The following is a 27278-nucleotide window of genomic DNA, read 5'->3' as shown; positions in this document are numbered from 1 at the left end:
TAGTTTAGATTTTATTTTTATTTAAAGTTTTTGAAGGAAGTCTTTTATATGATCACCAAGGCAGCAGTAATCTGATTAAAATACAGTAAAACATTAATATTGTGAAATATTATTACAATTTTAAAACAGCTGATTTCTATTTGAATATATTGTAGAATGTAATTTATTGCTGTGATGTAAAGATTAATTTTCAGCATCATTACTCCAGTATTCAGTGTCACATGATCCTTCAGAAATCACTCTAATATGCTGACTTTCTGATCAAGAGGCATTTATTATTATTATCAATGTTGAAAACAGTTGAGCTGCTTCATATTTTTGTGGAAAAGTTCAGGATACTTTGATGAATCGAAAGTTCACTGAACAGCATTTTATTGAAATAGAAATCTGTTGGAACATTATAAATTTCTTTACTGTCACTTTTGATCAAGTTTGCTGATTACAAGATTTAATTTGTTCTTTTTTTAATGTTACACTACTATTCATAAGTTTGGAGTGAAGTTAAAAAAAAAAAGAAGAAAAAAAATGTATACTCGTGTTCAGTAAGGACACATTTATAATGTTGCAAAAGATTTCTATTCCAGTAAAATGATGTTCAGTGAACTTTCAATTCATCAATCATGTCAAAAATACATCACAAAAATATGAAGCAGCAAAAACTGTTGATAATTGATAATTATTAATAACATCATTGCAGAAACATTATTAACAATTAAATATCAATAAAACTTAAGCAGTTAATAAGCATATTAGAATTATTTCTGAAGGTTCATTGATGCTGAAAACGATGCTGAAAATTCGTCGTTTGCTGCCACCTAGTGGAAAAAAAAGTGGATAAAAAAAAAAAAATAATTCCCAAGATTTTAAATCAGCATCTTTTATTTTCAAAACAGTCTGCTTCATAGGCTATAAAAAAATAAACAGAATCTTTCAAAATCAGTGGCGTGCAGGAGAATGCATCTAGTCCTGTGACAGGCTTCACATACTGGGCTTCGACTGGACTGTTATCCAACTACAGACAAATAGATAAATGGAACTGTTCTTTGAACCACTAGACAGAACAAGTTCTCCGTCATTTAATTATAAAACCCACATTTGGCAATATCAGAATTTACAAGTGATTTCCCCAGAATGAAGACTTCAAATCCGTACCGTTCAGTGACAAACCACAGGCTGGGAAAGAATAAAAAAAAATAGATGCAGGTCACTCCCAATATAGTGGATGTAGCTACAATCAGGCCCAATATACTGCTGTGCAAATGCAAAACACAACTGCCTATTTTTTTCCCCCCATCATATTTAAGAACAAAATCAAGTTTCTTTGACTATGATTTTTCCTGTAACAGATTGGCTCAACTATCTCCCAGTGTTTCGAATATAAAAACTGAACAAAATTCAACCCAAAAATCCTTTGAAGCCATTTTCTCGGTTCCAGTGTTGAAGTTCCTGTGTTTTGTGGTTAGGGCAGAGTGAAGTGGTCAACACTGAACGAGGTAACCAGGCTACATAGTTCTATAACAGGTCCAAAATACCGAAATAACACATTTGAGTATTATTTTTATATTGAGATATTGTTACGCTGAAATATGAATGATAGAGAAACATCTACCACGTACCTGCACATTACTGATCAGCAAAACTTTATGCATTACAAAATACTTATTTAAATTAAACCACTTGAAAAGCATCTTTGAAAGCTTCATTTTTGCATTGGTGCAACATTCAAGAGATAATTCACCCAAAAATTAAAATTCTGATATTTACTCACCCTCATGTCATTCTAAACCTGTATGAGTTTCTCCAGTGCACAAAAGATGATTTTTTTTTAAAAACATAGTTAACCAAACTGTTTCTATTCCCATTGTCTTACATTAAGTTTTTTTTTCTTTTTTTACAACATACAACAAAAGTCACTGGGAACCGAAACTGTTTGGTTACCAACAATCTGAGGGCGAATAAATGACAAAATTGTAATTTTTGGGGTGAACTGAAAGGGGGAAAAAATCAAGTTAAACAGACATACCTCGTCTTTAACATTCAAAAATTGGAAATAGATAAGAATAAGGAACAAAGGCAAAGACTAAAAAAGATGTGCAATATAGCAACTCTGAACAATGCAGACAGAGTACAGGAAACTGAACATTTGATCTGAATGGAAAATATGAAATTTCAAGCAAGTCTTTGAAGTTGAAATTAGCAGATGATCAGCTGCCTCTCTTAGGAAACTTTATTACATTTTACTTTTAAGGTCCATCAAAATATGTAATATAAAATTATTTAAAAAGTGTATTTTAAACTGAGCTGACTGAACAGCTTCTGATGTCAATTAAAAAGGTTGAAGAGATCAATGAAAATCTTAAACTGACCATCTACGTTTATATGTGATTTTAGAGAGGCATAAAATCTGATACACTTTAGACTGAAACAAACAGTCGTCACATAAATTACAGCATAAATATGAACAAACTGAAAAATGTACACTACTGTAGTACCTAGAGTTGAAGATCTTTGAGTCTTACAGCTCAAAAAAAAGGTCCGATGTGCCGTTTTTACCTTTTTTTTTTCCTCTCGGAAAGCAAAGCGGTTCAGCGACAGGGCTTGATACAGCAGAAGCCCAGTTTGGCTCAGAAAAGAGGTTTACCGTGAACCCAGAAAACTAGAGGAGTGCATCAGATGGGTGTGTTGGGCAGGTGACCGTTTGAGTTGTTCAGCATGCTGTTGGTGAGTGTGATGGGAGATTTGCCATTATGTGCCTGACCATTGTGGGACTGTCCGTTAGGAGCTTGTCCGTTCCGCTTTTCCAAACGAGGCGAGTTTCCTCTGAGAGACTCTCTCTCCTGGGGCGTCGCACTTCCACCCTTCTCGGCGTCCCTGCGAGAGGAAGGAGTTTGCGGGACTGTCCTGCTACGACAAAGATGCCTGAATCTGTTAAAAGCGATGGTTAGCAAGGCGCTGACGCACAGAGCTAACAGAACGGACACCACTACAAGCTCCTGAAAGTAGCTGGGCTTGTCCGCTTGCTGGAGGTTTTCACCAGGCTCGGTCATTCGGGAGTCTTCCTTTTCCGTGCCAAGCAAGGGAGTAAAGTTCCTGCTTTTGCGAGTGGTGGCCGCCGACGAGTCTTTGAGTGTGACTGTAGGATGCACTTCGTCTGGTTTAGGCCTCGGCTCTGTTTGTTCAGGTGTTATGAATCTGGTAGTGGAGACGGGGGTTTTAATTCCCACCTCGGTGGACGGGGTGCTGTGTGGGCGGTTCGGGGTGATTGGGAGGATGGTGGGGCTGCTCTTCTGTTTGACGTGGTAGACGACCAGTGTTTGGCTGTAGCCGTTCTCCACAGCCTGGCACAGGTAGTGTCCCAGGGTGGACGGGGTCGCCACAAAGCTGAGGCCGCCGTCGTCTGACTGAATGTAGATTTTGGGCGACAGCTGGCTGTTGAGACGCTCCCAGTGGCGTTTGGCGAGGTGTGACGCTCCCGGACACTGCAGGTGCACTACTTCGTTTAGAGACACGGACACCACTTCACCTGGAGGACACACAGCTGAGGAGGTCAGGGGTCAAGGGTCAGCATACACACCACGACAGCAACACAGTTAAACCAGTACTATGTTCAGCACATCAATAAGTACTAAACAAGGCTTGAAATGCTGAATGAATTTTCCAAAATAAAAGTCAGCACAGGAGGTGCTTATCTTTCTGAAAATATTTCATGTTCACCTCATTTTTGCAACTGTTACATCCCTGTTACCTTTACCTAGGACATGACTAAACAGTTTAAATTTGTGCGATTATTTTCTAGAAATACGCTAAACACAATACAACACACGAAAATTACAATTAAATGAAAACATTAAAAATTAAGTAGAAAAAGAAGTATTATCATTTATAAGCACAATAGAATGGGCAACAAGTGTTGGGGGAAATGCATGTGAGTTATGTAATCTGATTACCTTTTCAAGTAACTAGTAAAGTAACACATTAATTTTACAACAAAATATCTGAGCGAGTCTTTTCAAATGAGTAACGCCAGTTCCTGTCCCCATGTTTAGAGAAATCGGGAGTAAGTGCAGAGGTGCTTCCTTCAGACTGAGGCTTATTAATTTAACTTTTGGTGTGAAAGGGCCTTTACAGTTGCCAAAAATAAAACCTTTGGGTTCTTTGTAGGGATGCACGATATTGGATTTTGCCGATATCCGATATGCCGATATTTTTCAACTCATTTTGGGCAATACCCATACCGATACCTATATATTTCCTTTTGTTTGGAAACAACACCAAGTCTCTCCAGTGCAGAAATTATAAGCAAAATATTTTTAATTTTGGTTAGTTTTTAACAAGAACTTATTTGTTAGAATTAAATAAACAATAATGAAGGTTTTTTGACAGTACATTGAAGCTTTGAAAATAACTATAAATAAACTATATATCAATCGCTGCATTTTTTCCCCCAGAAAGATGCAGTGTTAACCCTAACATTTTATTTTTAGATTTAGCATTTGTAGATGGTCTAAAGCAAAAGAGTAGTAAAAATTCTGAAAATCTTTTAGAGCTTATGATTTGTTTAAAAAATAAAACATATGACACATTAATTAATAAATCAGTACATATAAAATTATTTAATTTACAAGTGCCATGTTTGTGATTTTTTTCATGTAAGCTATAGCTTCTGACCTTTAAATCAAAATATACTCATTATTTCATGACATCAATTACTGCTTTATTTAATCAGAAACACAGTCTAAATGTTATTTGTGTAGGCTATTTTACTTTTAATTTAATTAAAAGTAGGCCAACAGCGCCCCCAACAGATTAAAACTCCTTACCGAACGGGCGTTAGGACCTGGGGGAGGCTGTCACTGCTGCACATGCTATTACTGTTGACACTATCATACACCAAAGGCATCATTCTGTACCTGCTTTCACAGATTAAATGCAGCGATCCAAAAGAGTGAATCTAATCATCATTCAGACAAAACTTTGCTTCAAAAATTAGTCACAATACTGACGAGATCTAATCGCTAGCACACCCTGAGCACATGTGAGTTAACGTATTCTTCTTATCGGCAAGACATATCGGCATAATTTTTCATATCGGGCCGATGCCGATATTTACATTTAAAGCCATTATCGGCCGATTCCGATATCAGTCCGATAATATCGTGCATCCCTAGTTCTTTGTTATTAAAAACAAATGAGCAAACCTAGCCCAGGTGACAAAAAGAAATGCATCACATTACTTTCTATAAAAAGTAACTAAGTAACACAATTAGTGACTTTTTTATGGAGTAACGCAATATTGTAATGCATTACTTTTAAAAGTAACTTCCCCAACACAAATTTATCTTAAATTATGCTATCACTCAGTATGTCTTCTTATCGGCAAGACATATCGGCATAATTTTTCATATCGGGCCGATGCCGATATTTACATTTAAAGCCATTATCGGCCGATTCCGATATCAGTCCGATAATATCGTGCATCCCTAGTTCTTTGTTATTAAAAACAAATGAGCAAACCTAGCCCAGGTGACAAAAAGAAATGCATCACATTACTTTCTATAAAAAGTAACTAAGTAACACAATTAGTGACTTTTTTATGGAGTAACGCAATATTGTAATGCATTACTTTTAAAAGTAACTTTCCCCAACACAAATTTATCTTAAATTATGCTATCACTCCGTATGGGCTGGCTAGTTTGGGACAAAATGTTGGTTTGCACTTTCTGATAAATTTTATTTACCATAATTATTTTTTTAATCATTTTAACAATAAAAGGGTTAAACACTAAAACCTGCTTGAAAATTTAAATAATGCTGTAGATGCCACAAGTTCATGAAATGAACTTTTTTTAATAATGGAAAAATTATGCAGCAACAGGGTTCTGTATAAAATGTGTGACGTTGCTAAATATTACGTTTTTGGTTATTACTTTTTTTTTCTAAAATGAAGGAAATATTTTATCAGATTGTGCCAACAGCTGTATGATGTTATTGTTGTTAATTATTGAATGCAGGATGGGAGGTGGGAAAGGTCAAAAGTTTCTAGAAAGTGCCATAAACAGTACTGAACACACTCAAAGATCTAGTAAGAATGAGACAAACAATAATATGTCAGGGACTTCTATTGAGCTAGCCAAGTATAAGATTTGCAAATGCAATTCATTATCATATATGATTATTTGAATTATACATGATTAATAACTATTATTACACATAGATTATTACACAGAAATTATACATGAGACTTATTAGAAATAATTTATACATTGATGCCTAAACATTATATACTTGTATACATGAACTGTACTCACTTGAAGGGGTTCGGGACTGGCCGGAGCGTGACCTGGGGGTCACATTTGTACACTGCGCTGACACATTCCCCTCATCTACATCCTGGACGCTGTGAAGAGTAGTGAAAACAGACATTAAAAACAGGTTGGAATGCACACAGTTTTCTGATGTAACCTAATGAGTGCGAATGCTGAAATCTGGAATACAAGCAATACAATTCATACAAATGAAACCATGCCCATATTTGACAGTTAGTATTTTTTAGGTATGAATACGTTTGGCTGTGATGATACTTACAGATGGTCGTGACTGTGTATGTCTGTGCAGAGCTTCATCACAGGGTCCCAGCCACAGAAGGGGTCTCTGGCTAAAACACACTCAGCACAGCTCAAGTAGTATGAACAGTTGGACACGGGCACGGAAACAACTCCTTCTGAGGAGCCTATCAGCACAGCACCCTGGGACAGAGACAAACATTTATACTCAACTCTTTCTTGCACAGTACAATAAACTTGCAGATTCATGAGTAAATTAAATCACTATGTGAGGATGAAGCTGTAACTAGATGCACTTATTATATTATGTTATAGATGTTCATTTCAAACGAAACAGTTCACAGGTATACAGCATATAGCTCTGTGCTTTCACTGTTGATGGCCTTCTATAGCTATGCCAATCTAAGATTCTTAGCATGAGGCTACTCTGGGGTCATTCCTTTAGCTTCTAAACAAAGGTCTAAGCAAATAAACACCACACTAGAAAACCTCTTGCAGATCAAATTCGATTTCTGAGGAAATGTGACTGCTGAGGTCAGTAAACCCAGGCCTGCAGACTACAGCTTGTGGGTCAGTAACACACAATCCATTTGAACACTTTGCACAGTTTCCGTTTCTTTATTAAAAACTGAATAAAGACACAGTGTCCAAATGTCTGTCATGAGGAGCTGGCCTGTAATTGGCTGAGCAGTGTGATGGGAGTGGTCTAACACACCATCTGTGTCTCACCAGTCACCTGATATTTAAACCAAAAGTTAACATTAGCACCAAAGGGGTCATAAACATAGACTGTATAAAAACATGGACGTAGTGTCCGTGACGTCACCCGTAGATTTCTGGAGAGCGTTTTTGAAGCTCAAAAGTGGGCGGAGGCAGCCGTCGCCATCTTGGCAGCGCGTCACCGCGCGTCACTCTCGGATAATGGAAGATGGGCAAAGAGGCGGGAGCTGGTTGTTGAAACCATGCCCACCTAGCTCGATGGTGGTGACAGCAGCGGCAATCCACCTGTCACTCAAGTGGCCACGCCCTTAATTATGCAGAACTTTAAGGCTTAATATAATTTAAACGGATGAGTTATAAAAAAATTATTGTCACAGTTGTCATGAAGGGCAAAATTAGCTATATAGACCAAAATCATTTTTTGAACCAGGCTGTAAACATGTTTTTTTCTGCTGTAAAGTTGGGCATTTTAACATGGGGAGTCTATGGGATTGACTCCCTTTTGCAGCCAGCCTCTAGCGGCCAGTTGATGAATTACAGTTTAAGTCACTTCCGTGTTGGCTTCAGGAGAGAGAGCGGGAGGTTGCCGCTTGGTCATAACCAAGGAACCTGATTTAATGTCTCAGAGTAAGATATTGTGAATGTAGTGACTTTGTGATTGTGTCAGAGTGTGAAATGGATTAAATACAGACACACACAGATGCTTGTTCTCTGAAGTGATGGTACCTTTGAGACTGACAGCAGGAGGTTTTTGACCGGCTGAGGTTGATGAAACACTTGGATCTCCTCAATGATGTGAGCTCTGTTCTCCGAAAGCACAGCTTTGTGCAGGAAGCCCGACTCTACAGGGAACACAGTAAAGGTGATATAAGGGGAAAACATACATGAGGGGATAATTCTAAGAAACCTTACAAAAAAACTGTACATACAATAATATTTTGGAAAATGTAATGTTTTCTTTGTCTAATTTGCCAAACAACCAATGCACTTCATTTTAGGAGTATAGCTATTACTCCTATTGCAACTGCCATTAGTTCTCTCTAGCAAATTTTACTCTTATTATTAGCTCTTATGGTGTTTAGGAAGAATTTTCTTTTTTTAGGTTCGATATGAAATAATATCTTTAGTATAGGGACCAATTGTCACTATTAACTATTTGCTATTATTAACATATTGGCTGTTTATTAGTACTTATAAAGCACATATTCTGCTTGACCATATTCTACATCCCTAATCCTACCCAATACCTAAACGTAACTACCTTACTACTGTACTAACTTAAATATATCTATAAATATTTTTTATTATTCAATATTTTTTAGTTTCTTAATTTGAATTTAAAATGTAATCATTTGTTTTTATTACCTTTTTAATATTTCTATTTAGCTTACAATAATGTAGCAACTTAGTTTCTAAGGCAACAATTCAAATTTTTATTGAAGTTTTTCAAATTTTAGTTTTATCAAATATTTCTATTTTATTTGAATTGCTTTATTTCAATTGCTGAAAAACTAATTCAGCAAGTAGTAGTTCACAAAACTGTGTGCAGGTAATTTAGTGTGGAACAGTCCCTTCAGCTTTCATTTAGCTTTGTCCTGAAATACCAAGTACCATGATACTTCATGATACTATTATTTAATAATACAACTACATTTCCACTATCAGTAGAACTGTTAATTGTGATGCTGACTGTGAGGCGCCAGTATTTACCCGTGAGCAGGTAAAGCAGAGTGTAATCTCTGCCGCGTGCTCCAAGGACTCTCTGAGCTGCGATGTTGCTGTAGCTCTTATCAGGTGACACCAGTGTCAGGCCCTGAATGACCGGTCGAACACTTTTATCAGCCAGGAAGTTGTCCTTAACAAAGCGCAGAGTGTTGTCCGACGCATTATGGAGGCCACACTGCAGAGATAAACAGCAGAAATTTGAATAGTTAGATTTAAGTGCATAAGAAAACAGAACCAGAGAATCAGAGAATATCGTGTCAAAAATACAACATGAACAGTAATAATCTTAAAATCTTAAATTACTGTTTTTTTTTTTTTATATATATATATATATATATATATATATAATTTAAAATGTAATTTACTCCTGTGATGCAAAGACTGATTTTTCAGAACCAGTCTTCAGTCTCACGATCCTTCAGAAATCATTCTAATATGCTGATTTGCTTCTATATTTGAAATACATTATAAAATGTCTTTAGTGTCACTTTTGATCAATTTAATGCATCCTTGCTGAATAAATGTATTAATTTCTGACTTTTGAGCAGTATATAATACAATATAATTAGGGTCCTCTCAGGACGCTCTCATGACACTAACCTCTCCAGGGTTTGCCATTTGCTCCTGTACCCGTGTGCTCCATTTTAAAGTGTCCCGATTCAGAACCTTGTAACGTCCTGTAAACACCTTTTTAATGTCTTTGAGGCTGAAAGCACACACGGCTGAGCGACCCAAGTTAACTTGCCTAAAAAAAAGAAAAAAAAAAGCAAACCGTTTTTTAAAAAGCAAAACAGCTAATTATAAAATAAATCCTCACCAGTTACTTTCAGAGTAATTATTTGAAGCATGTTTCCTCACCACTGAGAAGTGAAAATCCCATAGAATAGAGTTTGGTCCTCGGATGCGCCCTCTGGTGGCGTAAGGCTGACAATGTCCTGCAGGATGTTGTATGGCAGCTCTTGTTCAGCTTGACATAGTAGCTGAGCCTTGGCAAAGGTGGTCCAGCGTTTTTGCAGAGTACGCTGGCCTCCCACATCACTCTAAAAACAGATTAACACCTCCTTTAGAATGACATCTTAATAAAACCAACGAATCTTTCATTTGAAGACTGCAAACATGCTAGCGACGACAAGCGCACAAACACAAGAAATGCATCTAAAACAATACTTACGGTGCAAACTTGGGCAACGCGAGACACTGTAAACTTGTCAATGAAGTCATATTCTTTTCCAATCTCACTAAAGAAGAAATAAACCTTCTCCTCACTGGGAACGTACGTGGAGCTGATGAATGTAGCATCTGGAATAGTGTAGTGAATAGAAAACAGTGTACGTTACGAGTAGACAGTAAAGCAAAATCAGAATCAGTAAAATCTAACTCTCTTTGCTTTTGTGGCAGCATAAACAAAAAAAAAAGTTTTCTTACCTTCTAACCAGCCAAGTGTATCATCCAGTTTCAGATCAACATGGCTGCCTTCGCTCAAGTGGCGTGAAATCACAGGCCGAGTTCCCCTGTAGTCTGCCACGGTTCCTGTGTACAGTTCTCCATCTGAAATACACAAAGAAACATTATATTGTGCCAAATTACATACAAATAAATACAAACATCCTTCATTCATAATCTTAGTCATTAGGATCTAGCAAAATTTATTAACCATTTGTGGTTGTGAATATTCATATTTGCTAAGTTTTGGAAACTTGCATGGACTTCTTTTATAATACCTTTTTTTTTTTTGATTTCTTCCACTTTCCTTATGGAAAATAACAACTTGGATATTCCTAACTTTTCATCTTTTGTTTCAGTACAAGTCTATGGCAAAGTAAAATGGCAAAATTTCTGTGTTCATTTAAACACTGTTGTGGCACTTTCAGCCTCACATTTTTGCCTCACAAAGTCAGAGACAGACATCACACACACAAAAGTTTTAAATTCCATAAAGCTAGGGGCAATATTAGCCCAAATCATTTTCATGCAAAGGACCAGCATAAACCAGCAAAAGGACCAGCATAAACCAGCAAAGGACCAGCTTAAACCAGCAAAGGACCAGCATAAACCAGCATCCCAGCGTCAAAACATACCTAACCAGCATATGCTGTTTTTTTCAACAGGGATACCAAATTTCTGTGATAATTCTTCTATTATCACTCCAACCATCTCTGTTTGGCATTGTTGCCTGTTAATTACACTGTTTTGTTACAGTTTATATTTTTATATCAAATTACAGCTATCTTTACACACACACACACACACACACACACACACAATTTATATAAAATCTTAGAAATCCTTAATCTGTCCTTTGTTGTTTTCTGATGGAAGGGGTGCAAGTCATGTAGTATGGAGTTAGCAATCACATACTCAGATTTAGTCTGCATTCCACTTTGCTTTTACACACACACACACTTGTGAACTTCCCTAAGCACTTCCCCGCTGCCATTTTGAAGTGTGTTCCACTTTGTGATGTGGATGAGGGAAGTTTATATGGACCCCTCGATTTTTACTGAGGGAGCAAGTCTACTGTACTTCATATGTACACTTCAGGCAGCTGCATATAACACAATGCAACACAATTGTGACAACGCTGCATATTGCGTTTAATTTACCCCCACCTCTAACAACGCATATATATATATATATAATTTAAAATGTAATTTACTCCTGTGATGCAAAGACTGATTTTTCAGAACCAGTCTTCAGTCTCACGATCCTTCAGAAATCATTCTAATATGCTGATTTGCTTCTATATTTGAAATACATTATAAAATGTCTTTAGTGTCACTTTTGATCAATTTAATGCATCCTTGCTGAATAAATGTATTAATTTCTGACTTTTGAGCAGTATATAATACAATATAATTAGGGTCCTCTCAGGACGCTCTCATGACACTAACCTCTCCAGGGTTTGCCATTTGCTCCTGTACCCGTGTGCTCCATTTTAAAGTGTCCCGATTCAGAACCTTGTAATGTCCTGTAAACACCTTTTTAATGTCTTTGAGGCTGAAAGCACACACGGCTGAGCGACCCAAGTTAACTTGCCTAAAAAAAAGAAAAAAAAAAGCAAACCGTTTTTTAAAAAGCAAAACAGCTAATTATAAAATAAATCCTCACCAGTTACTTTCAGAGTAATTATTTGAAGCATGTTTCCTCACCACTGAGAAGTGAAAATCCCATAGAATAGAGTTTGGTCCTCGGATGCGCCCTCTGGTGGCGTAAGGCTGACAATGTCCTGCAGGATGTTGTATGGCAGCTCTTGTTCAGCTTGACATAGTAGCTGAGCCTTGGCAAAGGTGGTCCAGCGTTTTTGCAGAGTACGCTGGCCTCCCACATCACTCTAAAAACAGATTAACACCTCCTTTAGAATGACATCTTAATAAAACCAACGAATCTTTCATTTGAAGACTGTAGCGACGACAGCGACGACAAGCGCACAAACACAAGAAATGCATCTAAAACAATACTTACGGTGCAAACTCGAGACACTGGAGACACTGTAAACTTGTCAATGAAGTCATATTCTTTTCCAATCTCACTAAAGAAGAAATAAACCTTCTCCTCACTGGGAACATACGTGGAGCTGATGAATGTAGGATCTGGAATAGTGTAGTGAATAGAAAACAGTGTACGTTATGAGTAGACAGTAAAGCAAAATCAGAATCAGTAAAATCTAACTCTCTTTGCTTTTGTGGCAGCATAAACAAAAAAAAAAGTTTTCTTACCTTCTAACCAGCCAAGTGTATCATCCAGTTTCAGATCAACATGGCTGCCTTCGCTCAAGTGGCGTGAAATCACAGGCCGAGTTCCCCTGTAGTCTGCCACGGTTCCTGTGTACAGTTCTCCATCTGAAATACACAAAGAAACATTATATTGTGCCAAATTACATACAAATAAATACAAACATCCTTCATTCATAATCTTAGTCATTAGGATCTAGCAAAATTTATTAACCATTTGTGGTTGTGAATATTCATATTTGCTAAGTTTTGGAAACTTGCATGGACTTCTTTTATAATACCTTTTTTTTTTTTGATTTCTTCCACTTTCCTTATGGAAAATAACAACTTGGATATTCCTAACTTTTCATCTTTTGTTTCAGTACAAGTCTATGGCAAAGTAAAATGGCAAAATTTCTGTGTTCATTTAAACACTGTTGTGGCACTTTCAGCCTCACATTTTTGCCTCACAAAGTCAGAGACAGACATCACACACACAAAAGTTTTAAATTCCATAAAGCTAGGGGCAATATTAGCCCAAATAATTTTCATGCATGGGTGGACATTTTGAAAATCAAATCAATTGGGGTTCGTGCATATAAATGTGGTAATATTGGTAAAATGTGAAATGAACATTCTCAGGTCTCATGTCTAAAGTCACATGTCAGCCATCCAAAGATAAGTAGATCAACACTAGGATTTAAGAGCAAGAGGATTAATGGTGTCTGTTCACTGGGGGAAATCTGCCTGTCTCGCTCTCTCTCGTTAACTCTACTCTTCTTTGCAGCAAGGCCCTTTTCACACAACACATATAACTAACCTGTGAGAGCAGCATCAGCAAAACTGCACCACCTGGGGTTGTGTTGCACTGTAACAGTGACACTTCCTGACTGACATTTTTCCTGTTGGTGGGTAGTTTCACTCTCCATTAGGGTTGGGAACCGAGAACCGATTCTTATTCAGAACCGGTTCTGTTTTTTGAAAAGAACCGGAACCGTGAGCAATTTCTAAGTCTCGGTTCCGAAAACGGTTCTGGTGCGACACGTGACCAAGCGCTGTGAGCAGCCTTGTGCCGGCGTTTTCCGTAAAGGATGTCACAAACCAAAGAACAGAAATGCCGCCCTGCCTCTTTAATTACTGAGCACATCGTTTCCCATGACGCGCACTCTACAGACGCGCCGCGTCGTGTCTTTAACTGCCGAACACATCATTTTCCACGACTGTACGTGCACTGGCGTCTTTGATAACTGTGCACGTTGTTTTGTCTGACTGTACCGGGTGTGCCTCACACGTCCTGAAAAGTGAAGCTGCGGGCTCTTTGATCGCCCCCTGGTGGCTGGCTGCAGTACAGGTCATAAACCCCTGCCGTTTCCATGTAAACGAATGGGACTAGAGTCAAAATAAAAAAATAAATTACACTTCCAATACAATTTTCCAAAAGATAGTTTTGGTCATTAAAAGTAGTTGTTATCACGCTGATATATGTTCAATTGTTCGTTTTTGTGATAAGTTTGATTTTAGCTAATAATTTGATGCTATAAAAACGGGTCGTGTCGTTATGGTTGATTGGGTCTGCGGGAGTTTGATACCACGGCTCCACCTCACAACACTACTGCGCAGACTCTGGCTCCAAACGTATCTTTACTGCGCAGACTCGGGCTCCAAACAAATCTCTACTGCGCAGTCTCGGGCTCCAAACGAATCTTATGGAGTGTGTGTATACACGGTTATAAGTATATTTCATTAATTTAGGGAAATGAACAAGTGTCTTAGCCCACAAGGGACTATTTGGCCAACCAGCTTATTCCTGCTTGAAAAGCAAAATGTTATTGAGAGTGTAAAAAACATCAACTTTGAAGCACATGTGATTGATGGACTAGCATTACTCAACATTACTTACTACCTTACAGCAACACTACATTCAATGAAGGTAAAATAGCAAAAAATAATAATAGTTCATTTAAATGGAACCGGAATCGGAACCGGGAATCGTTAGGCAAAACTGGAACCGGAATCGGAACCGGGAAATTTCTAACGATACCCAACCCTACTCTCCATCTAAAATTCTTTAATATTTTAACATTAAATTTTTTTTTTTAAGTGGAATTTGGTGTGATTACACTGCATGCATTCACTTTTATACATTTTAAGATACCAGTTTGTGTTGATGAAATGTCAGATCAAAAACATGTCAAGTGTGGAGTTCCACAAGGCTCAGTATTTGGTCCTTTACTTTCCTCTTTGTATATGTTTCCCTTGGGCAGAGATTATCAGGAAACATGGCATAGTTTCCAGTAATGTAACACTCTGTTTTATATTTTCAAACGCCAAGTTAACAGAGTGTATTTGTGATTTCAAAGACTTGACTAGTAATTTCCTTCTTTCCAAGTCTGCCAAAAAAGATATTTGTTATTGGACCAAAAACCTCTGAAAGTAAGACAATAGAATATAAACAAAGCTCCATTAATTTATAATGCAAGTCTATTGCATAAGTCTGTTGTATAAATATCTAGTTCAGTCATAAAATTCTAGATGTCATTTAAAACATCCTTCACATGCAATCTGCTAGCAATAGCACAATTCACAAGCTGATTGGCCTCTGCTTATTCTGTAGCTTATATATAGCATATATAGTCTGCCAAAACCAACTACATTAACACTGTCATATCCATTAACATGCTAAAACTGACTGAAATTTGTTTATAGTGATGTGTTTTCACAGGCTCAGCACCAAAACTTAACTTCCAGCTATGCTTCTTCTACACAACACTAATGCTGCTCATGTGAAGCGGTGTGAATACTGTAACCGGTTACAGATGCTGAAGTAAACACACACTATGTGCGCATGCTGAATGAAACAGGCCATATATGCCAGCTTGTTATGTTTATGGCAGAGGAAGGATTCTTACCCACAGTTACGGCGGTGTTCTTCTGGTACGGGTCATAAGGACAGCGGCCTCTGCCTTCTTCTGGCTTACCGCTGGGGCTTGTAGCCACGGAAAATGTCTTTGAATTCTGTAGAGGTGAGCACATAAAGCATATGTGCATTAAAACACTGATCACAACTTGAAGCAATTAGACTAGGAGAAAGTTCACACCACATTTTCAGCCCTGCTGATTGTTCAGATTTGATCTGAAGACGCATTGAGAAAATTAATAAAATCCTTCACAGGCTGTGGTGGTTTCATTCAGAAAGCTTTCTATTTTGCATGCACATCTCCCACGAGACACGCACGCGCGCACACACACACACACACACACACACACACACAGATCTTCTTCCTCTCACACTAATGAAAGCACAGAATGAGGAAGAGGCACTAAGACAGAGTGTTCGCATGACAGGATCACAGAATGCTCAATGGCATGTGAAGGACAGTCATGCAAGTTTCCATCTTTAAAGTGCACTGAAAGCACTGAAAGTCGTAAACTAATCAAATCTTACTATAAAAAGTTATGCGAGGTTTTACACTACATGAACTTGGGCCCTTTGACGGTAAAGCAGCCTTCCACTATCTCAAATAGATTGTTGCTATTTGCCCCCTAGTGGCAGCCACACAGAACTTTTAAACTGGTTGTGAAGCAGGTGTTACCCTCCACTAATTCACCATTGTAAAATAAATGAATAATGAATGCATCAAAACAATGCACACAAAGCAACTGATCACCAATATGGCTAAAAGAAAAACATAGGTAATTTTCACCCTGCACTCAAAAGTTTTTATTTAGAGCACATCATATCCGCTCTGGTGGTTGCATACAGTCTAGCTGCAAGTTTAAATATTTTACACAATGGAAGCTCTAATTTAAATATGAAAAGCTGTAATGTAAATATGGAAATTCTGCATATAATCGAAACTCCATGCAGCTTCTGTGCTACTGCAAACAGAAATGCATGACTTTCGGTCTATCATTTGTTGCAAACTGAGAAAAGGCGGCTTAATGGGAGTAAACCAATGGCAAAAATAACTGTGAAAAGATGGATGCTGTCTGTCTTACGATGTAGATGCAGCGGGGGCTGAAGGCAAACGTTCCACAGGCGTACATATGGGTGGAGTTCAGCACTTGCAAAACCCTCACGAAGTTATGACAATCCATCTGAGGGTGGAAAGGGGGTGTTAGGTTAAACACTAGCTTAAGAAGACCGATATTTTGCTAAGTTTAACATAAGGGTTAAAAAGATCAGACCGTTTAGCACTGGATGGTTTCCCATACCTTCATTTTGCCTTTCATGGCACAGTCAGCAAGATCTTTTTCTGACGGAGACCAGTCCAGCTGAAATTTGAGTATGAAAAATGGGTCAGATTCATCACATGCGTATTTATTGCTGGTATTTATTCATTTAAAATCGTAATAAAATGCTGCAAGAAAACAAACATTAACAACACTTTGTTTTCCCTTAATAATAAAAACCTTCATTTAAAAACTGCATGTTGTGTTTACTTGTGTTATTTTTTACTAATATTTAAATTTGTTTGATGATCTGAAACATTAAAGTGTGACAAACATGCAAAAAAATAAGAAATCAGGAAGGGGGCCAACACTTTTTCACACCACTGTACGTGCAAACTCATACACATATATTAAATCACTTTAATTTTCAGAGCACGCTGATTACTTAAAACAAATAAAAGTTAACAAATAAAACTTAAATAACACAATGTATTTATTTCAGTGAGAAAAAAAGCTAGTATTTATTGACAAAATAATTTTTAGCTTAATCTATTCAAGCAATAATGTATGAAAGATCTTGCTGAATTTTGATTATTGTCATGACTATATGACTCTTTTTAAGTCACAAGTACAAAAGTACTTTATTGCTTATATAAAATATTATATAAATTAAAACACTATGTCTCTGACATAACAGAGGGTTGCTATGCAACATAAATAATAATTTGCTATGGAAGCTGTTACTATATTGTGAAATATGAGACAGCTTGAATGCTGCATTGACCAAACAGCATCCAGGGACGATCCATTAACAATATACAGTATATGCTTTTGTTTAATTATGTTTGTTTCCATTACTCTGATTTGTTGTGCTGACACAGTGGATTTCTAGGTTATAACCTAGTACTAAATCAAAACTCCACTGACCTTCTCCTTCATGGCCATCGCATCAGTCTGACTGACATCGATTGAAAGAACGGAATCACGAGCTCCGATGAATAAAGTGCCCTCATCGTTGCTAAGCAACAGCGTGGTGGTGTTGTAAACATCAGGGTTTGTGAAGATATTGAGGGAACGACCTGGACTACCTGTGACGCAGCAGAAAAGAAAATCAACTATTAAAGAGCAGAAACACAACTGGAAAAATAATGGCAAATTACAGTATTATTGCATAGTTACCACTAACTAATTACCAATATTTTTATTCCAATTAATGAGTGCAATAGTTGTGTTTCCCAGAATAACAAAAGATAAAATCATATTTAGCACTTGACAAAGAAAATTAAGTCAATATTTGGGATCATTAAAGTGATAGTTCACCCAAAAAATTAAACTTCTGTCATTAATTACTCACCCTCACGTCGTTCCAAACCCGTAAGGCCTTCGTTCATCTTCAGAAATTCATAAAACTAAGGTTGTCACATGGATGTCACATGGACTATTTTAACAATGTCGTTACTAACTTTCTGGACCTTGAATGTAGTAGTTGTGTTGCCGTCTATGCAGGGTCAGAAAGCTCTCGGATTTCATCAAAAATATCTTCATTTTTGTTCTGAAGATGAAGGTCTTACGGGTTTGGAACGACATGAGGGTGAGTAATTAATGACAGAATTTTCATTTTTGGGTGAACTATCCCTTTAAGATGTGGCATTATTTTCATATTCCATTAATGAGAGTTAAGGGATGGAGTGCATATGATAAAAAACGTATTATTTATCCTATTTAACTGTCCATCATAAGGCCTGATTTTCCAAATGCAATTATTCTTTTATTCTGAGGTGATTTAAAACCCAGATAATTCTTCATCATGATGTGAAAAGATCACAAGCGCATTTAGTTGAATGGGTGAATTTAATCTAAATTACTGCAGCTATGACTACAGGAGTCTATAAGAGCAGTAGTACTATTACAGCACTGCGAGCAAAACAGCTACATTTGGTACATATACAATGACTTTACTTCTGGATTAAGACATTTTCCCAAGCATATTAATGTGCCAGCTGATGTAAACTATGACAAGTGTCACATGAAATTTGTCAAAACTGCTGATTTCTTAAGAAGCAGCCATCAGATGCGCCTATGTGTTATAAATTAACACTGAGCCGCGGCAATAATGAGAGAAACTGAAATAAAATAATTGACAGCAGGGGGCAGCCAAGCCTCCACAGCAACAACTGATTATTAATTGTGGCAAAAGACAAAAACACAGTTCTCATGACAATGACGCAGTGTTTTGGTGAGAATTTGAGTGTGCAGGTTTTTTGATGAAGAGATTAGTTTAGCAAGCACAAATTACACAACTTGATGTATCAAATAGGGTTGAGATACAAGCTGATGTTTAAATTTTAGGGTTTGAGGTTTGTGCTATGAGAAACAATATTAGTGGTAGACTACTTATGAAATGTGAAAGACAAAAGAAATCTTGATTATGGTTTTGTTTTCAGCATAGCTACTGTTTTCGACACACCTAATCAATTACACTAAAAAAAAAAAATCTTGCTTTAAACCTCAAGTTAAAATTCAACACTATGATGAGGAAGTCTATCTCCCCAGATGAAAGGCACTGTAATTTCCAAGAAGTCTATTCGTGAAGCGTGCAAAGACAACTACGACTTCCTGTTCATTCTTTATAGGCAACATAGAGTGTGTCATAAACGTCTGCCGTGCTTTTGCTTGACTTTTATTAGATTTACAGTTGCAGTGGGGTTTTTTTTCACCAGGTGGCTGCCTGGTTCACCTCCAGTTTGATGTTTGTAAATTTAAATGTGGTTTGTACTGTTTTCTCAGAGCCTCAAACCTGCCATAGCAGCCAATAACTGGTTTCTGTAACGTGATCTTCCCCTAAAAACCACATCTCAGAAACATCACAGCTCAATCAGGTTCAGTCTAGACTAAGATAAGATGGCTAAAGCTGAAATGTCTCAGCAGACGGGCGACTGAAAACCACTCATCAAAGTCAGTGATCTATTCAACACACGCACACAAAAATTGTATAATAAAAATAATAGATAAACCACAATGCACGTCTGTGACAGCAGAACAATGAGACCGAGAACAAAATATGAAGGTGGCTGCATGAATTATTGATTGTATTTTAATTTGGTTTAACATGGCAGAACAAATATACACCATAATGCTTGCTGGGGCGATATCTGCCATGATCTACATGCAAAAACAAGCAGGTAGTAATGCTATGGGTTGAACAGTTTGGTTGTGGAATTTGCAAGATTTTTTAATTATATTAACCAAGGCTGCGTTTATTTGATCAAAATACAGTAAAAACAGTAATATTGTGATTCCTGTGATCAAAGCTGAATTTTTCTTCAGTGTCACATGATCCTTCAGAAATCACTCTAATATACTGATTTGATGCTCAAGAAACATTTTTCATCAATGTTAAAAACAGTTGTGCTACTTTATTTTTTTGTGGAAACCTCAATATGTTTTTTTTTCCAGATTCTTTGATGAATAGAAAGTTCCAAAGAACAGCTTTCATGTGAAATGTATTCAAATGTATCTTGTGTAACAAGTTTTCATGCAAAACAGTAACGCCAACTCTCAATTTAGTTTAATTTTAACTGTTCACATGGAACTTTGCTCATATTTAAATCAAGACAATCGTATGTTGATAAGTAGCCAAAATAAATACACAATGGTTCGTGAGACAATGTACAGACCTCAGAATAAACAGCTATGTGTTATGTTATTCTCAAGAACTGAAACGGTAAGTGGTTTAGTTAACAATGACAACCTAAATACCATATCTATAAATGATGTCTTAAAGTCTACAACTACAAAAAGAGTGACTGCTTCTCTGTTAGCATCCGTAACTATGTCAGCTCTTGAACAGGAAACTTGCTCGGGTCAAATATGAGCATAGTTCAATACCTAAACTGAAAACAAAAAACCACAGAGTGTGAGAGGGGAATTAATTCTGACTTGATCAAAGGTCTGTTCTCTTTAACAGAACTCTGTGGATCCAATAAACTCATTTCACCCACAAGCTGGGGAAAGAAGGGGGGTGAGGTGGTGTTACGCAACTATTTCAGATCTGAAAAGCTCCTGCCAATGCTTGCAGAAGCACACACCGCTATCCGGGCCTTCGCAGAGCGTTTGGAAAAGCGCCGACTGCAAGGATAGTGAGATCATACAGGAAGCTCAACGACAAAGCAAGCTTATTAACCTCTAAGTCACATTAAAATCAACACATTCTTGCTCTAACCGCAGTTCTTATTCTGCCGAGAACATGTGAACGCCTTCCCCGCTCGCTGTCATGGCCCTGAGATGAAAACACTGGGCTCCGTGGGGAGGCTAATCCTAAAGCCGAGCCGCAGCATACCAGCTGTCTTCTCCAAACAGAGCTCTGAGCAAGAAGAAGAACGTCAGCACTGCTTTACCTCCTCCGCCACTCACACGACACATGACAACTTCTGTGTAATTGTGGCTTCACAGAAATCTCCACAGAATTCACATCTCCTGACCCTGTGTCAAATGCTTTTGTTCATTTGATAACGATTAACATGCTTCGTAACTGGTTTAAAACCACAGCTTTTCACCAAAATCAGTTCAAGAAATGACAATCTGCTTAAAAACATCGGACACATAATAAAAAAAAGACATACTGTCTTCTAAAATGTTCAATGTTCTGGTCGCAAAAGGGGGGAAGGAAGAGGAATTTCCAAGAAAATCTTGGCTTATTAGCAGCACGTAATGGTGACTGTGGCCTCTTAAGCGTTTCACTGAACTAAAGTCCTGTAATTCCTCGTATCAGCTGCTCTCTTGTTTGTGAGGGCTGTAAAGAACGTGGATGTGACAGTCAGCACACGGCTGTGAAATTATGCAACCCCAGGGTACATTCTCTCAGTGCAGACCACAGAAATGTAAGTAGCGCTTCAGTTCATTCATAACGACCCAAAACTTTAAAACCTCCTTGACCCAGTTTAATGTAGAAGTACTTTGTCTTCTAACAAAGCACATGTTCCCCAGACTCTAAAAAATTTAAATGTGACCAAGCAGAGGTGCAGACTGCAAGTTTGGAAGTTTGCTTGACTACCTACTGTGTCTGTCCTTCCTGCTGTAACGAGCTCAAGAATTTAAAGCGGCAGATGCACGTGCGCTCAGAATAAACAGACGATATCATTCGCTGGTGTGGACGCTAATATCGTTATCTTTATAGTTATCGTTCTTGGTGTGAACAGGGCTTAAGACATTAGTATGCGCTTTATAAGTATTAATAAACAGCCAATATGCTAGTAATATGTATGCTAATAAGCTACTAGTTAATAGTGAGAATTGGTCTCTAAACTAAATGTTGCCAATTATTTTGAAACTTTTAGTTCAATACTTTTAGATCACTTTCCCACAGTAAAAAAAAAAAGACCATTTATTGCAACAAAGTAGCCAAAATGACTGGTTCGAAACTTCTACCAAGATAATAATACAAAGAGAGTATGACAAACGGTCAAAAAACTAAATTATCACTATGTTATAATAACACTAATTCTCATCAATAATGAATCCAATCTGATTTCAGATTCTTAAAGTTGCATATATGAACCCTAAACGTTGCAACTGAATTCACATTGATTATGTGTGTGTTCAGATCCAAAGACACTGCGATAATTCAACCGGAGCTACATCAGCATTATCGCCATTTCTTGATGACATATTTAAAAAGAAAGCTGACATACATCAGAAGTATTGCAAAATATTGCAAAAAAATTCCTCCACTAAACAGTTTGTTTTTTAGCAAATGGCTGCAATATAACAAAGAGTGAAAAATTTAAGGGGGTCTGAATACTTTCCGTACCCACTGTATATATGACAAACCAACATAAGCAAGTTTGTAAGACATACGGCGGTACTGCACATGTGCGCAAGATATTTATGAATCCGAATAAAAAGATAGTCGGATTAAAGCATTTGCATGCTTAATTTTTTCCTGTCGATCATATTATTGAAGCTACACCACAACCTTCAATCAAATCAGAATTTTATTTGGATCGATGGAGGAGAATACGTGAAGAGTTTTTGCAATCCAATTGAGCCATTAATCTGATTATTAACTGATTATTTGGGTGCACATAAATGTAGCTACATGCACAAAAACTTACTTGTAATAAATGCACACATAAATTCATAAACACATAAAATAATATGACCATTTAAAATGTCCACAACCTAACGAAATTAACGATGCAAATATACATGAAACAATCATTTGCATACATGCTAAAAATAAAAGGAAACACATATATTGACGCAGGCTACTACTCATTTGATCAAGTCTGGTGTTCATGTTTCTGCAGCTACAGCAGCAAATGATCGGTTTGCAGGTGTCATCATCATCACATCAGACTCAATCACCTGCATGAGTGTGATCTGACTCACTCTGACACGGCTGTAATTGGTACTGCTGGGAAACAGAGACTCAGTATAAATTAAGCCCTGTAATCTTCACACTCACGTCTGGCCATTTATATGACGAGTAAGCAAACACACGCTCAGGTCAAATGACTGATCCTGAATCAGCGAAACTGATGTATCTGCATGTCTAAGCAACTGTATATCCATCTTTCAATTGTTCAGATAAACAAGGAGAAACTCCTTTTAACAGATTTGCGTGACTTCTGCCAGGTCAGCCTGATTTTGCCCTGCTTCGCCAGCTCACAGACTGGCCTCCTCTTATCAAATAACTGTGGTTCAGAGAACAAGGGCCTCCATTCATTAAGAAGAAACAAAATAACCACTTTCAACTACATCAGCGAATTCATCTGTTTACTTTCTTGTTTCTCAAAAGTAGGCTGTTTCAACTTCCTTGTCTGTGACCCAGATTTATTACCCTAAAACCACAAAGCGCATTATTTAATGTGTTAGAGGGTCAAATTATTTGACCAAGACATTTATTTGTACCAAAGAAATGAAAATAGAATATCAAGTCAGTGTAGCAATGCTTACTTTGTTTTATTGTATTTTATTTTATATTGTATTTTGCAATTATTCTTAATTAAGAGACGTTATATTTTCTACTGTTCAAAAGGTTATGGTCAGCAAACTTTTTTTTTTTTTAAGTAATTGATCATTTATTCAGCAAGGACACGTTGAATTGTAACATTTAAAATTTGCTTTCTATTCATCAAATGATCCTTAAAAAATATCATGTTTTCCACAAAAATATTATGTAGCACATCTGAAATATTTCTTGCGCGGCAAATCAGCATATTATAATGATTTCTGAAGGATCGCGTGACACTGAAGTCTGGAGTAATGTTGCTGAAAATTCAGCTTTGCATCACAGGAATAAATTACATTTTACAAAATATTGCAATAGAAAACCATTATTTTGAATTGTAATAATATTTCATAATATTACTGTTTTTACTGTGTGCTTGTTTAAATAAATGCAGCTTTAGTAAGCACTCCAATTCTTTGCATAGATACTGTGGCAACACTGTTTGTTAAGCAATCAAACCAATAAAAACTTTGAAAATGAAATTACTAAACTCCTTATGCAGGTCAAAGCTAACATAAAAGAACAGATTTATTCAAATGTGTCAAATCAATGACAACTTTATATGCCAATAAAGTCTGCTACAAGTTCCTAGATTTTAATAACCTGAGAGAAGGACCTTGTTTAAGTTACTGTGAGGCCACAGGAGAAATTAAACCTTAACTAGAAGTTTCAGAAATATATCAAGAGGCCATTTCAGGACGTCTGCATCACAGCTCCCATTGAGGAGAAGGTTCCTGTAATGAGGGTCCATGTAGGGTCTTTCATTCCTCGTACGTCCAATGCTTTCTAATCAGAGCAATAATATGTTCTACATGGAACGATATTTGTTGTAATGACCTCTCTTAGGCTTTTTGCATGTTATCTTTTCTTGTTAGTGAAAAACTAAATCATTGTCCAAGAGAAAGCTTTTTAATGTACTAACATTTCTAGCCCGGTTGGATTTTAAAGATACACAAATTATAAAAGTGGATGAACATTTTGTGTAACCTGATGGTCAAACTGAATCAGACTGACTCAAAGTTGTGGACAATAATCTCTTAATAAAGTGCTTAATGTCTGCAATGACTAATGACTTCTTAATAATAAGCATTCGTTTTTACATTACATTACATTTAGTCATTTAGCAGACGCTTTTATCCAAAGTGACTTACAAATGAGGACAATAGAAGCAATCAAAACTAACAAAAGAGCAACAATACGTAAGTGCAAATGACAAGTCTCGGTTAGCCTAACGCAGTACACGTAGCAAGTTTTTTTTTTTAAATAATATAATAAATAAAACAGAATAGAAAAAGAAAAGAGCAAGCTGGGGTTAGAGGCCTTTTTGCTTTTGTTAATTATATAATAAATAAAAAGAAAACAAATAGATAGAATACAAAAAGATTAGAAAAGCTAGTGTTAGTTTTTTTTTTTTTTTAAAGAATAGAATTAGAATAGAGAGTGCTAGAGTTAGAGGGTCAAATAAAGATGGAAGAGATGTGTTTTTAGCCGATTCTTGAAGATGGTTAAGGACTCAGCTGCTCGGATTGAGTTGGGCAGGTCATTCCACCAGGAGGGAACAGTTAATGAAAAAGTCAGTGAAAGTGATTTTGTGCCTCTTTGAGATGGCAAAATAATGCGTCGTTCACTTGCAGATGGCAAGCTTCTAGAGGGCACATAAGTCTGAAGTAAAGAATTTAGGTAAATGGGTGCAGAGCCAGTGGTGGTTTTGTAGGCAAACATTAATGCCTTGAATTTTATGCGAGCAGCTACTGGTAGCCAGTGCAAATTACTGAACAGAGAGAGGTGTGACGTGCATTCTTTTTGGCTCATAAAAAATTAATCTTGCTGCTGCGTTCTGGATTAATTGTAAAGGTTTGATAGAAGTGGCTGGAAGACCTGCCTAGAGAGCATTGCAATAGTGGACAGAACAAGAGCTTGAACAAGGAGTTATGAAGCATGTTCTGAAAGAAAGGGCCTGATCTTCTTGATGTTGAATAAAGCAAAAAAATAAATAAAAAAAATAAAATTATAATTTACTGATCAATATTTTGATATCACATACTCATAATGATTAACTTGTTGCTCCAATGTAACTTAATGAACAATATTGATTATTATGACACTCTACATATAACTTGCACATTGCATATATGTGAAACATAAAAATACTAGCCATGTTTTTGCAGGTCTTGCTGGCATAATCACAGCTAAGCATCTCATCTAATCCAAGTCTTTCAATAAGTACCTGTACCAGTCACTGCAGTGCACGGCTAAACCAAGTGCACTAGGGTCATTCCATAGCCATGCAGGCCATTATTAAACTGTCTTCATTTCATTTCAAACAAGATCTCATTTAAAATTTCTGATATGAATATAAAAAATGAAAATATATAAAAAATTAAAAGCAGTAACAATACTGACAGTGACAAATTTCATTATTAAATTACAGAGTATATATAAAAAAACTAAAGCTAGCATTCAGATACCAAGAAATTAGAATATTGATTAAAAATATTTTATTTTATTATATTATTTTATTATTATATCTTTTTTTATATTATTATCATTTGATTATGACACTAAGGCCCTTAAGTGAGTTTTAATGAAACTGCAGCATGTTGACCCCACCATTTGGTTGTCCATGTTTTGAAAATATGGCCCCACTTTATATTAGGTGGCCTTAATTAATTTAAATGTAAGTACATAGTTGTTAAGGCCACTTAATATAAAGTGGGTCCGAAAACATTAATATTGAATTAATTTCTAAAGTGCAAATCTAGTTCAACATCTGAGGCAACGCCACAAAGAGCTCTATGACCAATGCATGGAAACAAAAAATCCCTGGACACGGGATTTTTATTTTCCTGCCATATAAGTCTATTCTAGAGACATTTTGTTACACCTTTATTTAGTGATTATTTTTCCTTATGTCTGTTCTAGAGACATGTTACAGCTTCCTGATAAAGCTCTAATTGGTTTTCTTTTAGAAATATGTTTCAAATTCACACTGAATGCATTTATGACTGTAAAGCATGTCTGTGTGTGTCAAAATCGTGATTAAAATCGAAATCGCAAAATTGATCAAGAAATCGCGATCGTTTATTTTGTCGATATCGCACAGCTCTATTCCAAAGTGTGGATTCATTTTAATAAAAAATAAATAAAATAAAATAAATACTTATTTAGGCTCCAGTAAAAAAAGCTTCAAGACAATTTGAAAGAAGGGTTGTTACTGTTAATTAAAGGGGTCATATGATGTTGCTAAAAAGAACATTATTTTGTGTATTTGGTGTAATGAAATGTGTTGATGCGGTTTAAGGTTAAAAACACATTATTTTCCACATACTGTACATTATTGTTTCTCCTCTATGCCCCGCCTTTCTGAAACGCGTC

At 36.7% G+C, this 27278-nt stretch overlaps 1 protein-coding gene across 2 annotated transcripts in view; it reads right to left on the bottom strand.

Moving 5' to 3' along the window:
• Window positions 1-1946: 1946 nt before the first annotated feature.
• Window positions 1947-27278, bottom strand: part of LOC107705066 (semaphorin-4A-like) — a 38076-nt gene continuing 12744 nt past the window's right edge. Inside the window, exons 3-15 of one of the 2 annotated variants that reach the window (XM_016555010.1) lie at window positions 17819-17979; window positions 16934-16993; window positions 16718-16816; window positions 15628-15733; window positions 12725-12847; window positions 10180-10307; window positions 9867-10048; window positions 9609-9753; window positions 8994-9183; window positions 8010-8125; window positions 6586-6746; window positions 6309-6397; window positions 1947-3523 (exon numbers count right to left, since the gene is read on the bottom strand). In XM_016555010.1, coding sequence (XP_016410496.1) covers window positions 2670-3523; window positions 6309-6397; window positions 6586-6746; window positions 8010-8125; window positions 8994-9183; window positions 9609-9753; window positions 9867-10048; window positions 10180-10307; window positions 12725-12847; window positions 15628-15733; window positions 16718-16816; window positions 16934-16993; window positions 17819-17979 — 2414 coding nt within the window. In that variant the 3' untranslated portion in view covers window positions 1947-2669. Of the gene's footprint in view, window positions 3524-6308; window positions 6398-6585; window positions 6747-8009; window positions 8126-8993; window positions 9184-9608; window positions 9754-9866; window positions 10049-10179; window positions 10308-10433; window positions 10654-12724; window positions 12848-15627; window positions 15734-16717; window positions 16817-16933; window positions 16994-17818; window positions 17980-27278 lie in introns of those variants that run through there. The other variant, XM_016544571.1, reaches the window with a different exon arrangement.

This window comes from Sinocyclocheilus rhinocerous, unplaced genomic scaffold, assembly GCF_001515625.1.
Source record: "Sinocyclocheilus rhinocerous isolate Xijiao unplaced genomic scaffold, SAMN03320098_v1.1 scaffold1242, whole genome shotgun sequence".
Classification (NCBI taxonomy): Eukaryota; Metazoa; Chordata; class Actinopteri; order Cypriniformes; family Cyprinidae; genus Sinocyclocheilus; species Sinocyclocheilus rhinocerous.
Note: the sequence above shows the minus strand (reverse complement) of the source record. Positions and strands in the feature narration are given on the sequence as shown.